Raw genomic sequence first — 24,854 nt, 5'->3', positions numbered from 1 at the left:
AAAAGAACCTCCTTCAAAAGTCTGAGGACATGACATGAGGCTGTAGCTACTTCAAGCCCTCTGCCACCAAGGCAAGGCAGGGCCTTGGAGCCGGACCTGCCCACATTTAAATCACAGCTCTGCCACTCCCTCGCTGAGTGACACGGGTCCATCACTTTAGGTCTCTTGACCCCAATTTCCTCATCAGCTCACGGGGTGGTTCAAGGACTCAGCTGATCATGCATTCGAGGTGCTCAGCAGGTCCCTGGCATCTAATAATGCACAGTCAAAGGCAGCTTAAACCCTAATGATAAAATGGTTATTTTCCCAATTGCATTTCTAGCCAGGTGACCTCTCCAGATGGCCGAGAGGATGAACAGACACAGCATGTGCAAAAACACTCAGCACGGCACCTGGCACGTAGCACTGAACATGGTAGCTGTGAGGATTATGGTTCATAAGGAGGCCTCAGAAAGATGAGGCTGGGGAACAGTGCAATGTACCACCTGTTCTACCTGCTCAAATTGGGTCAGGCTGGAGCTGTGTACCCAGCTGTTGCCATGGCACCCAACACACAGGGAAACACTCTAGCTAGGAGGGTGGCTGCTGCAGGAGTGGGGCCTCGGGCCTGCTTTGCTCAGACACCACCCATGCTGCCACCACCCCCACACCCTGGGACATGTCAGGGGTCTCTGGGGTTACGGACAGTGTGCTAATAAACTAAGCAGGTCTCGTCACCCCTGACCCTACCCCACCTCGAAAACAATAGGGCCTTGGCCCTCTGGAGAGGTGGGCTGTGAAGAGGGGCTCCCAGGCTGCAGACCAGGGTGTGTGGGATGGGAGTGGAAGGGTAGGAACCCAGGAACCCCCATCTCCTGGGCAAAAGCCAAAGCAGCTCTAAAGCAGCCTCAGGTCCCAACGTGTCTGTTCCCTCCAGCCACACATGCCCAGCAGCAAACAGGTACCCAGAGCCCACTAAGTGCCCAGTTGTGTGGGGTTCAATGTCAGCTCTTCCCTCCTCATGCCACTCAGGTTTCATCCAGGATGAGGGCTGGGAAAGCCTGTTTAGGTAGGCTCAGCCGGGTTCAGGGAATTCATGGCCCCTTGCCAAGAGGGAAGAAGGGGAGAGAGAGGTGAAACCCAGACACTGTGGGCTGAGACCTGGAACTTTCCAGACTTTCCCGGATGAGGGGGCAGGTTTAGGGCAATTGAAATGCTGACAGGTAGGGTGACAGTGGCCCCAGGGCCTGGGAAGCCAGCTGAGACCTCAGCCTGGGGCTGAATACTAATTCTTCAGTAGGATCCAAGACCCTGCCCCCAGCCCTCAGGTCAGATGTAGGCCCTCTGCTGACTCCACCTGGTCCCCCCAAGACCTAGGAGGGGCTGGGGCCTGGGCCCCTCTACCATAGTAACAACAGCGGCTGCAACAATCTGCCTGGCCAGACATGGTATATACAGTACCCATTCCCCATCACAACTCTAGGGGTGGGTATGACTTCTCCCATTTCACAGAAGAAGAAACTAAGGCTCAAAGGCAGAACAGGCTAAAAGCCCATCCTGAGTTTGAATCTGGGCTCTGCTGTATTAACGCAGAGAAATCAATCCCTCTTTGAGCCTCTGAGCCACCTCTATAAAATGGGAATAACAATACTACAGGCCTCCCCCAACCTCCACTCTGCTCCATGGCATAGTCAACAGGTTAAGTGAGAGGTGCTAGTGAAACAGGGAGCAAAGCACCAATAATTGCTGGTTCTTGGAATCAGAGAGTTTAGGTAACTTGCCCTAGGTCACCCGGCCACTCACTGGCTGACCCCAGGCCCTAGCTCTGAGCACCACAGCCCTTTCCCAGAAAGGCTGGGCTACTCTGTGGGTGGCCACGGGATCACAGGCTTCCCAGGCAACGAGGACAGCCTCCCACCCCCACAGCAAAGGGCAGCCCTCGTCTGAATTCCTCAGATAAGCAGCTCCCAGCCTGAGCGGACCCAAGTGCACAGAAAAGGCACCCCACCCTGTCCCACACTGGAGATTCCTAAATCTGGGTTAGGCTGTATGCCTCCTCTCCCTCCTCCCAGCAGAACATTCGACCACCAGATTCATCCAACAGGTCTCCAAACAGGCCAAGTTCAGTTGACAACTGCCTCCTTCGAGGTCCCTGGCAAGCCACTTACTCCCTCTTTCTGGGCCTCAGTTTCTCCATCTGTAACAGGCACCCCATCTCAGAACTGTGAGGCAGCTCCAGCTAACTGGGCCCACAAGGAGGCCTGAGGAGCAAAGGGACAGACCAAGGAAGGGAGCCAGTGGGTCAGAGCCACTGGGCCAGGCCCTGCACCGCATTCTCTCTGCTGAAACTTCTTCACAACTCTGACAGAGAGACCTGTATTGGGCCCACAAAGTGGCCGAGCTAGGACTCAAACTCCCATCTGTCACACTCCAGGACTATGTGACCCCAGATGGGCCCAGGCAGTGGGCGCAGCTTGGGAACTCAGCCGCCCTCAGCAATGAGCCGGGCAGCTGGACCTGCAGGATGGGGAAGAACACAAAAACTAAACTTGACCGAGCCTCTTTCTTTCAGAGAGGGCAGCAGCCTCCTTGACAAGGGCATTTGCAATGCAAAGCAGCCCAGCTCCAGCCAGAAGAGGGCAGTGACTCAGAGGGGGCTGGGCAGGCCAAAATCCAGCCACCACCCTCCAGCCAGACCAGGAGTGCCTGGGGCTGGACCTTCCCAGGAGCCAGGGAGTGCCAGGGAACCTGTGGCTGGCCGGGGCTCTAAATCATATGACAGCCCGAGCGGCCAGCTGGGTGCAAGATGCCCTGGAACACTCCTCCCCTTCTCAGCCCTTCGAGCCCAAACCCCGCTGGGCTCTTCATACTAGTCTGCAGAATGGGCCTACTGTGGGCTGTGTGTGCAAGGTCCCACAAGGGGGCTGAAACAACAGACCCCCAGGTATCTGGCTGGTCACCTGCAGATGGGTGCCCAGCACCCTGCCAGCTTCCTCAGGCCCAGACCTCCCAGATCACTCAGTCCTGCCTTCTGCAAACCTGCCCCAGACACACATAATCTCCAGGACTCTCTGGACCCCAAGAGGCACTTCCACACTCGCCAAGTGGCTAGATCTGGCTCATTATCCCCCTCCCCTGCAGGCAGGCCTGCCCCAGCTCCTACCTTGACGACAAGCTGACAAAATCCCCGCCATCCAGCAGCCGGACCTTGCAGAAGAGGACCCCGTTCACGAAGGGGACCGCAGTCAGCTCCTCCAGGGTGAAAGTGGTTTGGAATTTGAATTTCTTCTTCTTCATCAAAAAAGCCATGAGCGAGTTCCCTGAGTCTGAAGCCCCGAAGGCCAAAAAAAGGGGGGGAGCCAGAAATCCCCAGGATTCCTTTCCCTACACCACACCCCCTCCTCAAAACACCAGAGCCGGATCCCGCCCAGATGGTGGCTGAGGCGGCAGAGCGGATGGGGATCTGAGTCCGGAGGGCCCTGGTCTGAACTACCAGTCCAGTTCGCAGGCCGGTTGGCTTCACCCTCGGGGAGCTGGGGCTTGGAGGGGTTCGGAGTGGCCGGGGGCTTCACCGGCATGTAAACACTGGGGCATGGCCCAGGAGTCAAGGGAAGGGGTGGCGGGCGGCGCGCGAGCGGCCGCGCTGGCGGACAGCATCCCGAGCCGCGGTCCCTAGGGAGCTCACGCCGCGCGACTGGGCGCAGCGGGCGGACCGGTGAGACTGAGGGCGATGGGCGGCCCGGTGGGGCCGAGGGCGGCCCCGCCCCCGCCCCGCTGGCGGCCGGGGGTAGGCGCCCACGCCGTGCCCACGCTCCCGCTCCTGGGTGCCAGGCAGCCGCGCAGGTAAGTCCGGGAAGGCTGAGGGCACCCCCAGGGGGCGGCCGGGAGCTCTGGGGGCCTCTCCGGGCTGGGAACGTCCAGCCACTGCCCCCTCCCGGCGGGCACCGGGCCGGGCTCCAGGCAGCAGGAGAGCCGCCTCCTCCTCGGTCTTGGGTCCCGCTCCGCGGGCTCCGGCGGAGCTGAGGCGCCCTTCCGGCCTGCCGGTGGCGCACACCTCACCCGCCTCACCCGCCGCCTCTGGCCAGCACCCCCGCAAGCAGCAGCGCCGCCGCCTGCGATCCCGACGCCACCGCCCGCCAGACGCTGCGCAGCCCAGCTCGGAGAATGCCGAGGCCCAGCGCGGCCGCCCGCGGAGCCGCCGCTGCGCGCGGGAGGGGCGGGGCGCCAGGGGCTCAGCCCGCCCACGATTGGGCGGCCTGGCGGGGCGGGCGCGGAGCTCGATTGGCGGACGGCGGCGTGGGGCGGGACTCGCGGGAGGCCGAGGCAGCTAGAGGCGTTCGGATTGGTGCGTCGCCCATCTGGGCCCGCCTCCTCGGTCGGGGCGGAGCGGAGGGAAAAGGCTAGGGGCCCTGGGGAGGCAGTGGGAGGTCGCGGGGCGGAAAGCCGGGGTCGGCAGGCCGGCAAGGCGGAGGGCGCGAGCAAAAGAAAAGGAGAAACAATGACGAGAAGAAACAATATGAGCACTATGGCTGAAGTGGCCCTCCAGTGTCCTCCCAGATTTGAGTTCGTTGACGACTATATCAGGCCCGGAAGGTAGCGAGTCCCATTTTTCAGAAAACACACCCAAGAGAGGTGGCCGGAACTAGACCATGCAGGTGTTTGGCTTCGAATCTCTGTTTCTCAGCACTGAGGAGGGAAGTGCCTGTAAAGGCTTCGCCAGGGCTTGAGTTAAAGCAGTTCATCACACAACCTGTGATAGAACCAGCTTCTCCCTTTCCAAGCTTCTATCAAAGCCTTTTGTTGTTGATTAGCTTCTTACCTAGTTATGGCTGGTCTCCCTGACTGCATTAACTGCCCTGGACACAGAGACCAATTCAGGAGCTTTTTACTTCCCAGGCTTTCAACATATTGCAGTTCACTGATTCAGTCCCCAAATGTTTAGGTGCCCCTGAGCCAGGCTCGGATTTAGGAGTGAGACTGGTGGGCCTGCCATCTCCAACCTCGCCAAGCTCACGATCAGGTGGAGAAGCAGACAGGGACACAGGCAGAGACAAATCTGGTGGATGAGGACTGTAATGGGGGACTTAACAGGGAGCTCAGTGGAGGCAGGGGTGGAGGGGAGGGGGACTCAGAGAGAATGCCTCACAAAGTTATCCAAGCCACTGGCAGGATGCATACCCTGAGTCAGGCAGGGTCCAGGCAGAGGGAGCCTCAAGAGGCCTGGCGGCCAGAGAGTGCAATGCCCACAGAAAGCTGTGAGTACCTCCATGCTTCTGCATTGTGGCTCTTTGAGAGATGCAGGAGGCGAGAGGTATGGCTGGAAGGCCTGTAACGGCTGGATCTTGCAGAGTCTTGCAGATCAGAGGAAGGAGGGGAGCTATGCACATGTTTTGAGCGGGAGAGTGACCCAGACAGATTCGCTTTTTGTTAGAAGAAGCTTGCTCTGACTACAGGTAGTGTGGAAGAGAGAAGATGGGAAACGGGGTGAGGGGCCTGTTGTGGTGATCCAGGCCAGAGATAATGACGGGGAACCACAGCACTGCAGGAAAACTGGAGTCCGAGAGGCATTTGAGAGACAGAGTCAAGTGCACCTGGGGATGAGTTAGGTTGGGACATGTATCTGAGGACTCAGATTTCTGATTCCTTCCTGATTCCCAGCCATAAAATGGGTGGCCACCTGTACTTCTCTCCAGTTTGTCCCATAATTTGAAAAACACAGTAAGCCAGATAGGAGAAGAATGATAATAGCAGCTCCCAGTACTTTCATGTATCCCCATGTACAGCCAGGGAAGTTGAGGCCTGGAGAGTTTAAATTACTTGACTAGGGTCCTGACCCTGGAGCACAGGCGCTAGAGTGCTAAGCTGTGCTGCTCACACTGGCGTAGGGGCGGTGGTTCTCACTAATCCTGGCTGGACCTGCTCCACAGGGGAAAGGCCTGTGGCTATGTGACCCCAGAAGGGGATTTCAGAGGAGGGAGCCAGCCAAGGATGTCCCAAGGCCCGGCTGGCTTCTCAGCTGTGACCGTGAGTAACCCCAGGCCTCTCCAACAGGAAGCAGGGTGGGCCTGGCTGCCAGACTTAGCTCGGGTCGGGTATTTATCTCTCTGAGCCTCTGGGCTGGGAACCCAGGAAGTCTCCCTTCCCTCATTTCCCAGGTGGGTCCTGGTTAAGGGAGAGAGCTAGGTGCCAGGACAGGATGCCGCATTTGGGGCGAGACAAGCCTGAGTTAGGATCCTGGTTCTGCTGCATATTGGTAGTATGGCCTTGGTTCGAAACACCAAGGCTCAGGGACTCCAAACCAAGAGGGCGTTCAGTATGGTCTGGCTAGGATCGCTTGCCCTGGAGCCAACAGAACTGGGTCCGAAATCTGGCTGACACAACACCGACCACCTGTGTCACACACACTTTGGGTATAGCTTTGCATGCATAGGAAGGAATCTTGAAGGAGACACCCTAAACTTTCCCATCTCTGAGCCACAATTTCTTCATCTATAAATTAGGAATAAGAATATCAACCTTTGGGACTTCCCTGGTGGTCCAGGGGTAAAGAATCCACCTTCCAACGCAGGGGGCAGGGGTTCGATCCCTGGTCAGGAAACTAAGATCCCACATGCCGTGGGGCAACTAAGCCCTGGTGCCACAACTACTGACCTCGCGCTCCACAACTAGAACCCGTGTGCCGCAAACCGCAGGGCCCATGCACTCTGGACCCCGCCTGCCACAACTAGAGAGAGAATAAAAACCCACACACCACAACTAGAGAGAAGTCCACGCCACAACTAGAGATAAGTCCGCACCGCAATGAAGACCCCGCGTGCCGCAACGAAGACCCGATGCAGCCAAAAAAATAAAGAAAATAAAGAAAGAAAATAAATAAATATTAAAAAAAAAAAAAAAAAGAATATCAGCCTTTCCAGAAGAGGCTGTGCCTGCAAAAGGCTCAGGCCTGGAGGGACATGGGGATCTGAGTGAGTAGTCAGCAGGGAGCTCCAGGCTGGCACTTCCTTACTTCTCCAGCCCCCTAAATTCCCAAGCATAGCCTGTCCTTCCTCCCTGAGGCCCTGACCGGACACATGAGGTAAACCAGTACCTAACAAGATAATTCAGACAAGTAAGTGGTCTGGAAAAGGAATCCCAGGAGAATTTGAGAGAGGATGATCGGATTGGGAGTCCTGATTTAGATGATCAAGGAAGGCCTCTGCAAGGCGTTATCTCAGCCCAGACCTACATAAGAAGGGGGCCCCAAGCACAGGAAGCTCTGGGAGCAGAGGCAGGAGCTGGCATGTTTCCAGGACTCTGTGTGCCTGGAGGGGAGTGTGTGGAGGGAGGAGAGAGAGGCGTGGAGTCAGGCGGGAGCCGGCTCACGTGGGCCCCCTGGGCCTGGGAGGAGTTTAGATTTTAGTTTAAGCCCAAAAGGACACCATGAGAGGATGTAAGCAGGTTGGTGACAAGATCCAAAATACCTTTATGAAAGTTCTTTCCAGTTTGCATGTTGTTTCCGGTTCTTTCCCTTCTTTGGAGAACGGATCGATCGTCAGCAGGCGAGAACAGAGGCAGGCAGACAGGTGAGGAGGCTATTACAGCCATTCCAACGGGAAACTGGTGGCTCAGACCACGGTGGAGCCAGAACAATGGGAAGAGAGAGGGAACACCTGTTGAGAAGTGACAATACTTACCCACTAGAACTTTTTGAATATTCCCAGGATTTTGAATTTGACTGAATGGTACCAGGTTCTCCTAGTTAGGAGGTAAGTGAGCTGAAGCATTGGAATAGGAGTGAGGCAGGAGTAGAGGGGAATGGAAGAACTGCGTGGGACATCAGCCTGTAGAACAGAATCACACCTGGAGAAAGTGGGGGTACCCTTAGAGAATCCTTACCTTTATCTGGCCCTAGACAAACTCTTGTGATGCTACCTTCTTCTCTCTCGTTACAGCATGAGCTTCACAGGATCAGACACCTCACCCATGGTGTCCCCACATCCAGTTCACGGCCTGTCACATGATAGCCAGTCAATAAATGGTTGTCCAAGGGATGGATGCATAGATGGATGCATATATATCATGCATATGCATATATCCATACATATGTATGGATGTATATATGAATGGATGGATGTGTGGATGGATGGACGGGTGGATGGATGGATGACTGTAGATTTAACCTTGTCACCTCCTATTTTAAAACTCCTTGGTGTTGCCAATAACTATCAAAATTCAATATGCACAAGTCCATTTAAAGTAAGTTACCCAATAGCAATACTCACACATGCGTACAAAGTTACATGTGCAAGATGGCCCTGCACCATTATGTATTATACGAAAATATTGGCAGCAGCCTGATGTCTGACAGTAGGAAGAGGGGGTCTTTGAGGGAAGGACTGTGTTTTGTGCCTTGCTCCATCCTCAGCACCTGGGACAATACCCAGTACCCAATAGGGTTAAATAAATACATATTTGTGGAATGAAGGGAAGCAGCATCAGTGAGATGCTGTCCAGCTGTTGAGAAAGATGCTGGAGATGTGTGTGGCAAGGCGGGAGATGTCCACCCTATCGTGGCAAAGCAAGCACAGACAGTATATAAAGGATGAGCTTATTTTTGTGAAGAAAAATAGATCTATTTATGTGTGCATAGAAGAGAATCTTGAAGGATACACTAAATTGTTACCAGAGGCTTTCAACTAAGGAGAGGGTTTGGGGGGAAATGTTTATTATTTTAATGAATATTCTGGGATATTGTTTGGTTTTTGTAATATGATAGATTTATTTTATGATTTAGTAATATATAATTATAAGGATATTATTAACAAAAGGCCTTCCATGCTTGTCCAACACCCTCTGGATAAAGTAAAAGTTTCTTTTCTTTTTTCTTTCTTTTTTTTTTTTTTTTTAGGTAAGAAGTGGATTTCTTTAGAGAGGTACACATTCCATAGACAGCATGCGGTCCATCTCAAAAGGTGAGAACGGCCTTGGGAGAAACACACTTCACAGACAGAGTTGGGCCATCTCAGAAGGCGAGAGCAAGTCAAAGGTTCTTAGAGAAAAAAAAAAAAAAAGGTTCTTAGCCAGGCATTCAGTCCCCTCTGGAATCAACTGCTCAGCCTCTCCCTGCCTGCCCTGCTCGGACCCCTGCCGCCCTGCTCAAAGGTCCTGGCCTTGTCCTCTTGCCCACCTGGTGACACCTACTAAGTGTCAGGCTTCAGCTCAAGCATCCTCTCCCACCCCGTTCCCCCACATCAGGCACAATGCTCACTCCCTGCTCTGTGCCCCCAAGTTACCAACCATCTGTGTGTGGAGAAATGAGGGCTCGGCCTTCTGTTTTCTGTCACAATAACTGGTGTGTACTTGGCATTCATTGGAAGGGAGGTGGGAGGGTGGGAGGAAAAAAGGGAAGAAAGGAAGAGAAAATGAAAGGAAGAAAGAAAGGGGAAATCGAGGTTGGGATGGAAAATGCCACTTGCCCAAATCACCCTGAGGGCAGGCATCTACCCAGCTGGCCTGCTCTCTCAGTCACCTGACAGCCAGCACAGAGTGCCACGTCAAGCCGTTTTCCCAGCGCTGCTTGCCACAGGCAGTCAGTGCTGATTCAATGGTGACTCGGCTCCAATTATTTGCAGAACTGGAATGGCAGCTGAGCCACCCCAGCAGCTGACCAAGGGCGTATCGATTTGTGCTAGGCTCCTTGCTAATATCTGAGCCAGTCACACATGAAGATAAAGGCTCCAAAGAACTCACCCATGGTGATCTGTCCTGCTTAAACCTCCCACGGCCAAGTCCACAAGTCTCCCCATTGATCAGCCAACTCTGCCCTTTCCAACCCAAGCCTGACCATCACTCATGGAGAGTAGTCATGGTTCAGAACATGAGATCTGGAGTCAGGCAGCCCGGGTTCCAGCCCAAGGATTACTGAGTCAAAGGGTATTTACATATTTACTGTTGAGAGATGCTGCCAAACTGCCTTCCAAAAAGTTGGACCCATTTATACTCCCACCAGCAGTGTAAGACAGTGCCCGTTCCCATACTTTCTCCATCTTTACCAATCTGTTTCAAAACAAAACAAAACAAAACACCCTCTACTACCATGCTTGCATTTCTTGCACTAGCATCTTTTCATCTTTTTTTGGCAATTTGAATTTCTGTATATTGCCTGGCCATATCCTTTGTCCATTTTTAAATATTTGAGTTGTCATCTTTTTGTTATTTATTTGTAGTAGCTTATTACATATTTGGATATCAACCTCTGTTACAAATGTTAAAGTATTACTTCCACTTAATCAGTGGTCACTGGACTTTGTTTATGGTGTCTATTTGCCTCACAGCAGCTCTTACCAAACCCCAGCTAAGAGATAGGAATCCACCTACTTCAGTGGAGAGAGCACTGGATTGGGAGTCAGGAACCCGGGTTTTGAGTTCTACGTCTGTCATTGATTCACTGTGTGACTTTGAACCAGTCCCTGACCTCTCTTTCACTATCTGCTAAATAAGAGCATTGATTTGGGTGGTTTCTGTAGAACTGTCCACCTCCATGGTCTAGACAAGCACTATTAATAGAACTTTCTGCAATGATGGAAATGTTCCATCTCTGCACTGTTCAATATGGTAACCACTAGCCACATGTGGCTATTGAGCACTTAAAAATGTGACTAGTGTGACTGAGAAACTGAATTTTAAACTCCATTGAATTTAAATTAAAAACTTAGATAGCCACAGTTGGCTAATGACTACCGTATTACACAGTGCAAGTCTGGATGGTCTAGATCCCCCACCTCTGAGTATGCTGTGATACAGTTTAATTAAGGCAGCAATGGAGAGTCCCTGTGTGACTTGGGGAAGGTCATTCAACCTCTCTGAGCCTCAGTTTTCCCATCTGTCCAGTGGGGCCAGAGCAGTCCCTATCTCCTGGGGTTGTTGGCCAGATTTGATTAGTGAGTGTGTGAAGGCCAAGGCCCAATGCCTGACCCGACACTGTGTAAAATCAGGCCAGATTCCCAGGTTGAAACATGAGAGTGTGTTTACACCATTTTCATTGTGTCCAGAGGCCCATGGGTGGCTTTCCCCAGAGCTGCTCGTTTTCCCCTACAGCTTCAAGGCCAGACTTATTTTCTTAAACCAGGGCTTCGGCTCCAGCATGCCTTCAGCCCAGGATTCCAGATCGCTGATGGGCCAAAGTCCAAACTTCAGCCTGTGTTCCCACCTCTGAGCGCTGGCCCTACCCTTGCAGTATTGTCATTAATACAACCTGCAGGTCAGCCCAGCCACCTCACCACCCTCCCCCTCTGTCTGTTGCCTACCGCAGCCTTCCAAGGTCTGCCAAGCACGTCATTCATTCATTTTTCATTCACAGATGTTTATCACGCCATCTGCTCTGGGACTGGGGCTGTAGTGGCAGGCATGTAGATGTGGCCCAAGTGATGAGAGCTGTGATACACCTGAGGTCAGGAGGAGTTCAGGGAGAAGTGAGGACACAGAAGAGGCCTGGCCTGGTGTGTGTGGTCAGGGCAGACTTTCCTGAGGAAGTAGCATGTAAGCCTGAGCCTGAGCAATGGATAGAAGTCAGCCAGGAGAGAGGGGAGTTGGTGGAGAGGAAAGACTAAGCTGAGAGAATGTAGGAGCCCAGGATCTGTGAGGGGTGAGGGCAGGCCTAGAAAGGTAGGCAGGCCCCATCCTACAGGAGGGCCTTGCAGGCCATGTTAATGAGGTTGTGCTTTATGCTAAAGCTAAAGGGGAGCCATGGAAGGTTTTAGAGAGAGGATGATGGGATTATTCCAGGCCAGCTCCCTACATGGCCTGTAAGATTCAGGAATTTTGGGAATCCCCTGGCAGCCTAGTGGTTAGGACTTGGTGCTCTCACTGCCAGGGGCCCGAGTTCAATCCCTGGTCGGGGAATTAGGATCCCACAAGCAGCGTGGCCAAAAAAAAAAAGGGAATTTAGCCTCTTTAACTTTCCCTTCTCTGCCTGCCACCTGTATCTCAAGGTACATCATGAACACACAGTTCTCGGGACCTTCCTTTTGTTTAAAGCAACCTGGGTTCAAATCCCGGCCCTAAAAAAATGAAAAGAAAAAAAAAAAAAAATCCCAGCCCTATCGCTTCAAGCAAGTTATTAACCTCTTTCAGTGTCCTCACCCATAAAATGGAGATAATGACACCTTTGCACAGTTATACAAGTTATGAGGGGAAAGTGTATGGCACAGAGCCACTCTGGAAATAGAGTCCAGTTGAATTCCTTCTGTGCAAAGTCAAATGAAAGCCATGGTGGGGGCCTCTGAGGGTTTCCTGAAAGGGCAGGCAGAAGTCCCATTTCTGGGAAGTGTCACTGTGTCCCTGTTGGCCTCGACCAGGGTAGAGGGAGGGATTTGGCCTGAGGCCTTTCTCAGGCAGCCTGACCGTGTGCTAGGCGACCTCAAAGGGGACCTCCAGAGCTAGACTTGGTCTTCTGAACCTTTTCAGACCCCCACCCAGCAGACCAGGAGTCGGCAGGTGGACCCTGAACTTACCTAACTGGTCAGGAGTCCGACACCTTTCGCCCAGTGATCAGGGCTGTGTTTACTGAGAGGAAGTGTTCCCAGGTCACCTCCCTACCTCTTAGGCATTCACACAGCCCTTTAGCCCTTGCTGAGCTCTGCTTATTTTATGATTTCTTAGTCACAGTGCCTGGTGTTACTGTCAGCAACAGCTATTTTTTTTAAATTGAAGTATAGTTGATTTACAATGTTGTGTTAATTTCTGTTGTACAGCAAAAGGATTCAGTCACATATATATATATATATATATATATATATATATATATATATACATTCTTTTTTCATATATTCTTTTCCATTGTGGTTTCTCATAGGATATTGAATATAGTTCCCTGTGCTATACAGTGGGACCTTGTTGTTTATCCATTCTATATATAATAACAGCTATTATTTTTAAATGTGAAAATCATCAGTGGTGCCATTTAGTGGTGAGGCGCTGGGGGATCAGTGGGGGACAGGGGCTGCAGCAGGGGCCAGGGTATGAGTCCCAGACTCCTTCACTCATTAGCTCCATGACCTGGAGCCAGTCGCTTGGAGACACTGAGCCTCAATTTTCACAGCTGTAAAATGGGTTTAGTGACCATACTTACCTCATGAAATTCTTTTGAGGATTCTACAAGGTAGTAAAATGTACATAAAGGGCGTTGTAAATTACCCGGCACAGGGGAAGCACTCGTCAAATGTTAGCTATTAACATCACACCGTGTCTTGTAACCTGTCCCTTCCACTCAACTCACTATGAAACTCTTTCCAGTGACAGTGAGGAATTCAACACTTGGGATTTTCTAACGCATCCCAAACTCCTGACTGGGAACTGGGAATCCTGAATTTTACTCTCCTGCTTGGCTTTAGGGCCCCACCCTCCCAGACCTTAGTCCCCACTGCCCACTTGTAGAACAGCAGGGGAGTGGAGTGGAGATTGATGCTTGCTAAGGGCCCTGTTCTCTGATTCTGCGTTTCAGAACTACAGACCCCAGACCCTGCCCCTCACCCTTTCCTTCCTTCCTTCCTTCAACAAATACCTCCCAGGGTTCAAATTTCCAACTCTGCCACTACTTGGCTGTGTAACCTTGGACAAGTTATGTAACCTCTTTATGCCTCTGTTTCCTGATCTCTAAAATGGAAATATAGTACCTATTTCCCAGGGATGTTATGAGTAATGATTTTTGTAAAGTGCTTAGAATAGTGCCTGTTCGACTGGATCAAAAACTGAGTGCCCATTCTGTGCCACGCACTGATGTGAGCACTGGGGGTACAAGTGTGAACAATTGGGTAAGAGTGGTGATCTCAGTGAGGTTTTGTTGACGGGGAGGGTTGAAATCAGCACAGCGATACAGTGATGTGGCCCCAAGGCAGGGCAGTGTTGACCATTCTCCTGCAAGGGGGTTGGCTTTCAAGGAGGCCCTGATGCTCTGATGCTGTCACTTCTCTTTGTCTAAGCAACAGCTTCTGTGTATTGACCTCGCCCTGGGGGCCCATGCCCCAAGCTAAGCCCTGTACTCCTAAGTTCTCCTCAAAAGCCAACAGCCTGCAGGGGGTTCCATCACTGCTATAGACCAAATGTTTGTTTCCACCCCCTCAAAGTCATATGTTGAAACTCTAACCCCCAGCGTGATTGTATTTGACAGTGGGGCCTTTTGGAGGTGTTTGGGTCATGAGGTGGAGTCCCCATGAATAGGATTAGTGCCCTTATAAAAGAGATCCCAGAGAGCTCCCCTGCCCCTTCTGCTATGTGAGGGCACAGCAAGAAGACAGGCTCTCACCAGTCACCGAATCTGCCAGTACCTTGATCCTGGACTTCCCTGACTTCAGAACTGTGAGAAATAAATTTCTGTTGTTTGTAAACCACCCAGTCTGTGGTGTTTTTGTTATAGCAGCCAGAACAGACTAAGACAATCGTTATCCCCATTTCACAGAAGAGTTCATGTCCATTCCCCCTCCCAGGCCAAGCACATAACAGGGGGCCGGTGAGTGAGTGGAAGAAAGAAGGAAGGAACAAATGAACACAGAACACGACTGACACTAATCCTTCCACAGGGTAAGCATCACACTGGGGCTCAGGAGCCCTTTTGCTCCTGGAGGGCAGGGAGCTCCATTGTACATGCTTGTGGCCACCATACAAGGCTCAGCGGAAACATCCTCTAGACGGTGCTGTTGCCACTGTCCCGTCCTCCCCCAATCATCACACTTGACACTTCCCTGAACCTTAGTATGTGCTCCAGGCACTGATCTAAGGTTTTTAGCAGATGAACTCTTTCAATCCTCACAACAGGCCCATTAGGTATGTCCCATTTCACAGATGAATAAACTGAGGCACAGACAGGTGATGTCATGCCCAAGGTCATACGGATAATCGATGATGGAGCTGACTTCAAATCCAGGCAGTCTGGATCCTGGGCCTGAGCTCTTCACCACTGTGCTATCCAGACTTTCTCTTTCTCTTTTTAGTCACTGCTCTGCTGATCTCAAATGTAGCACACTCTCTGAAGCAGATTGAAACTAGAAATCAGTGGCAGGAGGAAAATTGGAAAATTCACAAATATGTGGAAATTAAACAGCACATTCTTAAGCACTCAATGGGTCAAAGAAGAAATCTCAAGGGAAATGAGAAAATATCTTGAGAACAAATGAAAACAAAAACACAACATACCGAAACTTACGGGATACAACGAAAGCAGTAATAAGAGGGAAGGTTACAGTGGTCAATGCTTACATTAAAAAAGAAAGATCTCAGGGAGTTCCCTGGCGGCCCAGTGGTTAAGATTCAGTGCTTTCGCTGCAGGGGCCCAGGTTCGATCCCTGGTCGGGAACTAGGATCCCATAAGCCACACAGCGTGGCCAAAAAAAAAAAAAAAGATCTCAAAGCAAAAGTAACATATGCTCTCATCTTTGAAAAATTCAAGCAGCACAAAATAGATAACTAGTGGGAAGCAGCCGCATAACACAGGGAGATCAGCTCGATGCTTTGTGAACACCTAGAGGGGTGGGATAGGGAGGGTAGGAGGGAGACGCAAGAGGGAGGAGATATGGGGATATATGTTTATGTATAGCTGATTCACTTTGTTATAAAGCAGAAACTAACACATCATTGTAAAGCAATTATACTCCAATAAAGATGTTAAAAAATAATTCAAGCAGCACAATTTCATGCTCTAGAAAGTGAAAGTTTAAAAAGTGACAATCCCCTGTGATGCCCCCTCCCAAAGATGACCTCCATTAAGATGCTTCAGGTAGCTTTTTTAAAGCTTGTAATACTGGCATCTTCAAAAAAAGAAAAGAAAAGAAAGAAAAATGGAATAATACAATACATATTGTTTTGTCACTTTTAGGTTGTTTTGTTTTGTTTTACTTAAAAGTGACTCTTAGAGGTTTCCCCTTGCTGGAACATTCTCTTTGGGGACTGCAGTTGTCCATGGTGAGGACATCCACACTAGATTTAGCCAGTTCCATCAGGATATGTTTGCAGTGCTTGCATTTTTTAACTACTTCAAGCCACTGCAGTGTGCACCCTTGTAAATGCCCCTTGTGTGCTGATGGAGGATCCCAGGATGGGTAATTTCCAGATGTGAAATCTCTGGGCCAACAGTCAAGAGCATTTTAAACATTCCCTCCAAGAAGGCAAAACCAGCTTTGCCTGAAGAGCAGGAGACGGTGAGTTTCCTGCCTTCACATAATTGCTGCCACCTCTGCCCAGCTGGTTAGTATGAGCCCAAGCCATTGTCTTGCCCTGTTGAGTGGTGCCTGACCCTCAAGAGTGACCCAGCCTCCCGTGTTGACAGCCCCTCTGTTGTCGTTGGGGTCCAGAAATTGACCACTCTTGTCGAGAATGTCATCAGATGCTGAGGCTGAAGCACTTCTCGAAAACCCCAGCGTTTGCTCTTGAACTCATTTCGAAAAGCCAGCAGTGACCACAATAAGCCCTTGGAAAGACGCCAGGGCTGCTCCATAGACCACTGGGGCCCCACTCTCGAGGTGACCAGTGGCCGGCCCGGCCTCTGATTAGCATCTCTACGCTTGGGTAGCCGGATCGGCTGAATACCCTTCCAGAATCCAGCAAGTAGCTTTTTCCCTGAATCATCATGACTCCCGCAAACTGGGCACTAAAGTGATTAGCGTCCTTCCGGGCCACTTGGTAGCAAACAGCGATTGAATACATCCACGGGTTTGTCCTGCTGCCACCTCGGACAGCTGCAGGCATTTGACGGTGACTGCCAGTGGGGAGGTGAGGCAGGGTCACAGAGAGGCAGGGCCAGTCACCTGGAGGCCAGGGCAGGGTCCTTATCATGCCTTCTCACCTTTGCCTGGGGTGACCCTCAGCAAAGCACTTACCTAATCTCGGGCATGCTGTACATGTGGTTCCCTCTCACCTGGACCTCTTCCTACCATAGACTCTGCCCTCTCCGCTTTGCCTCCCTCACTCCTTGTCGCTCTGTAGACCTCAGCATCAGCATCAGTTCTGCAGGGAAGCCCTCCCTGACCCCTCCAAGCAAGGATGGTCCGTTCCTAGATTCTCTTAGAGTACCAAGCTTGCAGCTCTTAAAACAACAGCGACAGCTCCTGATGTGGGTCACTGCTATTTGCATCATTTTCCCCAGGCCCACAAGGAAGATGTCTGTATCCCAGTGCCTGGAACAGTGTCAGACACATGCCAGCGCCTGAAGGGGCAGTGGTTACAAGCATGACATCAAAGCCAGGCTGCCCAGGTTTGAATCCCACCCCCGTGAACCAGGGCAATTTACTGTATCTCTCTGTACCTAGTTTTCCCATCTGTAAAATGGGGGTAATAGGGGACTCCCCTGGCGGTCCAGTGGTTAAGAGTCTGCGCTTCCACTGCAGGGGGCACGGGTTCAATCCCTGGTTGGGGAACTAAGATCCCACGTGCCGCATGGCGCAGCCAAATAAATAAATAAATAAATAAATAAATAAAATGGGGGTGATAGTACCTACCTCTTGGAGTTGTTAGGAGGGCTGCATGAGAGGATGTAATATATGAGGTGCTTAGAATGAGTGCCTGGCCTGTTGAAGGTGCTGGGTCAGTGCGAATGTTAGCATTAAACGCTAGTAGTTAGACAAGGGGCTCTGAGCGTCTGTGTGTAGCGGGCACTGGTGGCTTCCTACTCGGGGTCCTCCTGCGTGGAAACTGCTTAGCCTGTCGGAAGAATGACTTGCTGTGCCTTGTTGTGGTGGTTGCTGCATCAGTGTTGCCGCGATGACACTGCAGCTCTGGTGATGGTCAAGAGCCATCACCATTATCTTGACTCCTCTGTCCACCCCGTGCGTATCTTTTCATCCCTGCTCCTACTGACATAGCTGACCTTTCTCCGCATAGCCTTGTTCAGATTCCTCAGAGGACTTCTGCCATTGCTGCCCTGGGGGAGGTGACTTGGCAGCTGTCACCAGGGATGTGCACAGACCTGGGTGGGGATCCGCTCCATGGGAGGGGGCTTGGACCAGGCTGTCCTTCTAATACTTGGGCGCCTCAGGACAGCTGCCACATGGGGAGGCACCGTGCTGTCTGGAGGCTAAACCAGCCAGTCAGATTTTTCTGTGTTCGTGTGTGCTCGTGGAGCGTAGTGGACAGCCTTTGGGGAGCGATCCAGCCGGCGCCTGCCCCTTCCCGGAGAACCACTTGGAAGGCATCTTAGTATACTTGACCCTTCCCCAGTGGCTGGATCAAGATTGTGTGCCACGTGACCCAAGATGGGCCAATGAGGTTCTGTCTTGGGAAATTGGCTCAGAACTACTCTTCGGTGGCCGGTGAACCACCCACCAGCCACAGGCCCAGGGAAGCAGAGAGTGAAGCGGCGGGGGGGAGCCCTTGGCACCAAGAACTCAGGAAGGTCCTGCTGGTTTTCCAGGTGCCTGTTTTGGTTCCTTGGGAGCTGGGCTGCACCGCCTCTTCTTTCTAAATCCCCACCAGCTTAATCCCTCACCCAAGCATGTGTGGGGGCCCCTTACTCATCCAAACCCTGCACGCATTTCCCCGCCTGACTGCCCTCCCTCTGCAGAGGAAATGCTCGGGCCCCTTCCTGGGGTGATTTACTGGTCTAGCCCAGGCTGACCCTTGGGCTTTCCGGGAAGCAGCTGCAGGGCTGCTCTCGTCACTGCCCTGGGGACCGCTGCGCGCGGGGACCGGCTCGAAGGCAGCTCTTGAGTCTCGGTCAACTCCCAGCCTCTAGCCGGACCGGACGGGGCAGGGGGAGGAGCCTCCCGGGGTGGGCGGGGCTAGACCCTGCTTAGTCGGTTTTCCTCTTGCAAAATGGAAGTTGTTTTATTTACTATAAAATATAAATGCAAACGTGTGGTTGTTAAAAACCGTTACACAAATGCAGAAAAGTTTAAAGAAAAAAGTCTACCTCACTTCTGATCCCATCACCCAGGAAATATACACAACAAGCAAACGCCTTTTTTTTTCCCAGGAAGAAAATCAGACTGTGTATACTGTTGGAACCTGCCCGCCCCCTTTTTAAAAATTTATCAATGTATCAAGAGCGCACTTTTATTTTCTTCCAGTTTTATTATATAATTGACATACAGCATTGTATAAGTTTAAGGTGTAAAGCATAATGATTTGAATTACATACATCGTGTAATGATTGGGGAATTCCCTGGTGGTCTGGTGGTTAGGACTCCGAACTGATCCCTGGTCCGGGAACTAGGATCCTCCCCAGCCAAGCCACGGGGCGCGGCCAAAAAAATAAAATAAAATATACCTTTTTTTTTTTTTAAGAAGTGATTATCACAATAAGCTTAGTGAACATCCAGCATCCCTATAGTGACAAAATTAAAGAAATAGAAAAATTTTCTTCCTTGTGATGAGAACTCAGGATTTGCTCTCTTAACTTTCATATATACCATACAGCAGTATTAATTATATTTATCATGTTGTACATTACGTCCCTAGTGCTTATTTAAAACCGGAAGGAGAGCATCTTTTCTAAAAAAATAGCTTTACTGAGTAATTGGCATGCAATAAACTACACATATTTAAAGTGTATAATATAAATTTCAACATATGTATACGAGTCCATCACCACACTCAAGGTGATGAACGTATACTCCCCCCCCAAAAAACTTTCCTTGTGCCACTTTGTAATTCCTCCGGCCACTTCCCAGACTCCCCCCTCAACACACACTCCAGCAACCACTGATCCTGCTTTTTGTCATTGCAGATTAGTTTGCATTTTGTAGTATCTTATATAAATGGAATCATACAGTATGTACTCTTTTTTATCTGGCTTCTAAATAATTAGCATAATTATCTTCAGATGCATCCATGTTGAATGGATTGATAGTTCATTTCTTTTTATTGCTAAGTAATATTCCATTGTGTGGCTACACCACAGTTTGCTTATCCATTCATCTGTTGATGGACATTTGAGTTGTTCCCAGTTTGGACCTATTACAAATAAAGCTGTTGTAAACATTTATATATGAGTTTTTGTACGGACCTACACTATTATTTATCTTGGGTAAATACCTTAGAATGGAATGGCTGAATCATGTGGTAAGTGTATGTTTGACTTTTTAAGAAACTAGCAGGGTGGGATTTCCCTGGTGACGCAGTGGTTAAGAACCCACCTGCGAATGCAGGGGACACGGGTTCGAACCCTGGTCCAGGAAGATCCCACATGCCATGGCGCAACTAAGCCCATGTGCCACAGCAACTGAGCCCATGTGCCACAACTACTGAAGCCCGGGCGCCCTAGAGCCTTAGAGCCTGTGCTCTGCAGCAGGAGAAGCCACCACAATGAGAAGCCCGTACACCACAACCAGAGAAAGCCCGCATGCAGCAACGAACACCAACGCAGCCAAAAATAAATAAATAAATAAATTTATTTTTTAAAAAAAGAAACTACCAGGGAGTTTTCTAAAATGGTCATACCATTTTACACCCCCACCAGCAGTATATGTGATTTCCTGTGACTCTACATCTTTGCCAATATTTGATATGGTGAATCTTTTTAATTTTAGCTATTCTAATACGTGTGTAGTAATATTTTGTCATGGCTTTAATTTGTGTTTCCCTGGTGACTATGGAGCAGAGCATCTTTTCATGTGCTTATTCAAGGCCATCTTTGTACACCTTTATTGTCATTTTTTTTCCTCTCATTTTATTACAATGAAGTTTAACAGTACAGAAAAGTCACATGACCTTGGTGGGTCCTACATTGTCATTTTTATTTATTTATTTCATTTATTTATTTTTGGCTGCGTTGGGTCCTCGTTGCGGTGCACGAGCTTGCAGGCTCTAGAGCGCAGGCTCAGTAGCACAGGCTTAGTTGCTCCACGGCATGTGGGATCTTCGCGGACCAGGGCTCGAGCCCGTGTCCCCTGCATTGGCAGGCAGATTCTTAACCACTGCGCCACCAGGGAAGTCCCAGTACATTGTCATTTTTAATCACCACGTGGGACCGCAATATTGGATCCATCCTTTTATTTCATCGAGACACTGTTGATGGACATCTAGGTTGGCTTTGATTTCTCGCTATTCTCCCTAATGCTGTGATGCACAACCTAGATGTTCATTTCCTTCTGCATTTGTTCATTTCCTTCATGTGACATCATGGGTAAAAGGGATGTACATTTTTAAGGCTTTTGAAACACATTGACAGAAAGCTCCCCTGGAAACCTGCACCCATTACAGCCCTGTTGGCAGTGTGTAGGAAACAGTCCTGCTTCCAGTTCAGGCGGAAACCTCCAGAGCCATGACTTGCAGGGTTTGAGGAAGTCTTTCAAGTGTGACCCCTTGACTTTTGGCCAACAGCCAGAAATAAGGGTGAATTGGCCACAGGACTCCCTTGGAGCAGCCTTGGAAAATCACTAAGATGGTCTGGGGAGGGTGAGACCATTCAGGGAGGGTTGGGGAAGAAGGGAGGAGCTGGGGTCAGGCCTGGGGGTGAGCCCTGCAATATTCATTTCTTACCTGTGACCTTGGGTCAGCCACCTGACCTTTCTAACCACAGTTTTCTCAGATGTGGAGCAAAACAAACACGACTTACCCCCAAGTATGTGAAAGCTCAGTTACAAACTCAAACACATTCCACAAAGGTGTGCTGTTAAGAACTTTTGTTTCCTCTCTAGAAATGTAGGGAGCACCCACTCCCTCCTGGGTTCCTACCTGGGGGCAACTACTTTGGCCGCACCTCGGGGCTTGCGGGATTTTAGTTCCCCGACCAGGAATCGAACCCGGGCCCCAGCAGTGAAAACGCCGAGTCATAACCACAGGACTGCCCGGGGAATTTCTACAATGTCCACATTCCAATCCTATGATTAGTGTGAATACATTAGGTTACCTGGCAAAGTGGAATTAAGGTTGCAAATGGAATTGAAGTTGCTAATCAGCTGACCTTAAAATAGGGAGATTATCCTGGATTATCTGAGTGGGATTACATCCAATGTAATTACAAGGATCCTTCAGTGAGAAAGAGAGAGACTGAAGGAAAAAACAGAGAGATGGCAGCATGAGAAGGACTCAGCCCTACACAGCTGACTTTGAAGATGGAGGAAGGGGCCATGAACCAAGGAATGCAGGAAACTTCTAGAAGCTGGAACTCTCTCCTAGAGCCTCCAGAAGGCATTCAGCCTTGCTGACACCTTGATTTTAGCCCAGTGAGACCCATTTTGGACTTCTAACCTCTATAACTGTAAGGTAATAAATTTGTGTTATTTTAAGCTACTAAGTGGTAATTTGTTACAGCAGCCGTAGGAAACTAATATAGGACAGGTGGGCCCCCATGGGCTGCAGGAATGACTGGGGAAGAGATTGGAGCACCCGCACTCCCCGAATTCCTGGCGGAGGGATAGCACCAGTGAATGTGGGGCAGCAGGCTCTCGGGCGTCCTCTGGGCAACACTGAACAGTGCCCTTCACTTTGGTGCAGGTTCATGCCAGGGAGAGATAACCCCAAGCAGGGGGCCTTGAGTGCCAGGCTGTGGGCATTCTGGAGGCAGTGGGGAGCCCTTGAGGGTTTCAAGCAGGGCAGGGAGATGATGAGAACTTGCTTTTGGCAAGAGCACTGGGCCTGGAGTCGAGAACTGAGTTCCCAGCGTTGCCTCCCTGGGTGACCTTGGGGGCCAGTTACTGATGCTTTCTGGATTTGGACTCCAATTTCTGAAAACATTAGGGCTATTTCTGGGGTCCTTCCCAGTCAAGGGACACAGCTGACCCAGACTAGTCAGGGCCTTTGGGGATCAAAGAGAATTTTCTGGCCTGATACCCCAGAGGGTGGAGAAAGTTAAAACTAGTAATAATAATAACAACATTTATTGTGCCCTAACCATGGGGTTAAGAAATTTACAAGATGTTATCTCGTTTAATCTTCTCACCATCAGTCAATGTCTCCCTAGTGTTCTTAGTTTAAAGGTCAACACTGGTCCATAAGGAGAGTGTGATCCTGTTAACCCCTTGGGTCTTATCTGAGTCCTCTCTCCCCTTCACTCTCTGCACTCGGGTTCTTTCAGTCCCAGAAATGAATGTGACATGCCCCTCCCACCTCGGGGCCTTTGCACAAGGCGTTCCACCCACCAGGAATGCAGTTACCCTGCTCTCCACTCTTTTAGCAGCTTCATCCTATGGTCTCAACTCAATGGCTGTCTCGTTGCCCACCCTCTAGCTAAGTCAGTTTCCTGCGTACTTGCACTTGATTTCAGATGACATATTCCCCACATACAAGTACATAAAAATAGATACCTATGCAGTTACCTGGTCTGGCTCTGCCTCCCATTAGACCATGGGGACCAAGAGACCAGTATGCTTCTTTAGGATGTTTTCAGAAGGAAGAGAGAGAGAGAGAAAGAGAGAGGGAGACGTTTACTGAAGGAATAAAGAACAGCACCCAAAGACTGGTATTGTTATCATCCACATTTTTTCTTTCCTTTTTTAAAAAATATTTATTTATTTATATATTTGGCTTCGCCAGGTCTTAGTTGCAGCACGAGGGATCTTCAGTTGCAGCATGCAGGATCTTTAGTTGTGGCATGAGGACTCTTAGTTGTGGCATGTGGGATCTAGTTCCCTGACCAGGATTGAACCCGGGCCCCCTGCACTGGGAGTGCAGAGTCTTAACCACTGGACCACCAGGGAAGTCCCCACATTTTTTCAAAAGCAGTTATGGGCTCCGAAAAGATCAGAGGTTTGTCCAAAGTCACAGGCAAACCTGGAAAGCTCCTCTCTTTGCACGAGGTGGGGACTGGGGCTGGGGCCCTTCTGAGCCAGAGGATCACTGTGAGCAGGGGTCAAGGCTGGAGGAACTTGAGCCTACCCGTGAAGCCCGTCTGCTGGGGAAGCTCCTTCAAGGGCTGCACTGAAAGAGGATGTGCTGAGCACAGCTGCCCCAGCAGAAGAGGAAGGAACTGAGGTGGGGTTGGGCTGGGGCCCCAGACCCTGCTCCCTGCAGCTGCAACAGAATCTTCCCCACGGTCCGGCACCTCACCGCCCTCCCCCCCGCCACTTCTGTAACACTTTCACACACTCATGCTGCCTAATGATGCTGTTTACGTGGCTTTTCAAGCTTGGATAAGGGTTGGGGGCCTGGCCCGCTTACCCACTGTGAGTAGGAACACAAACTGGTGCAACCATTCTGGAGGGCAGTTTAACCATATCTGTGAAAACTTTTCAACTGCATACCCTTTGACCTAGCAATTCTGCTTCTGGGAATTTATCCTAAAGACACTCTAGGGACTTCCCTGGTGGCGCAGTGGTTAAGAATCTGCCTGCCAAAGCAGAGGACACGGGTTCGAGCCCTGGTCCGGGAAGATCCCACATGCTGCGGAGCAACCAAGCCCGTGCGCCACAACTACTGAGCCTGCACTCTAGAGCTCGCGAGCCACAACTACTGAGCCCGTGTGCCACAACTACTGAAGCCCGCGCACCTAGAGCCCGTGCTCTGCAGCAAGAGAAGCCACCGCAATGAGAAGCCTGCGGACCGCAAGGAAGAGTAGCCCCCGCTCTCCACAACTAGAGAAAGCCCGTGCACAGCGACGAAGACACAACACAGCCAAAAATAAAAATTAATTAATTAATTAAGAAAAAAAAAAAAAAGAAATGTCACAAAAAAGAATGAGCTGATCTATATGAACCAACCTAGGAGGATGTTAACGATATATATATGTATTGTTAAGATTTTTTAAAAGTTGCAGAACAATCCATGTTTCTATCATCTATTGCTTAGTTACCACTCCGAAACAGGGCAGTTCTTCAGCCCCACGAGGCATCAGCAGGGCTCACTCATGTGGATGCCTTCAACTGGGAGCTTAGCTGGGCTGGAACTTCCAAGGTGGCCTCTCATCTTCCAGGGCCTCTCTCCACATATCTGCTAATCATTCTGCAGTCTAGACTGAGCTTTCTTGCAGC

At 50.4% G+C, this 24,854-nt stretch overlaps 1 protein-coding gene across 1 annotated transcript in view; it reads right to left on the bottom strand.

Annotated features, from left to right (window-relative positions):
• The window catches only part of EEIG1 (estrogen-induced osteoclastogenesis regulator 1), a 37,010-nt gene extending 32,855 nt beyond the window's left edge, over positions 1-4,155 (bottom strand). Inside the window, exon 1 of the mRNA XM_068553077.1 lies at positions 3,143-4,155. Within this exon, the coding sequence (XP_068409178.1) occupies positions 3,143-3,288 (146 nt within the window). The 5' untranslated portion in view covers positions 3,289-4,155. The remainder of the gene's footprint in view (positions 1-3,142) is intronic.
• Positions 4,156-24,854: the final 20,699 nt, after the last annotated feature.

The sequence above is a fragment of the Eschrichtius robustus genome, chromosome 10, assembly GCF_028021215.1.
Source record: "Eschrichtius robustus isolate mEscRob2 chromosome 10, mEscRob2.pri, whole genome shotgun sequence".
Classification (NCBI taxonomy): Eukaryota; Metazoa; Chordata; class Mammalia; order Artiodactyla; family Eschrichtiidae; genus Eschrichtius; species Eschrichtius robustus.
The sequence above is the reverse complement of the archived record's forward strand: the minus strand, read 5'-3'. Positions and strand labels throughout refer to the sequence as shown.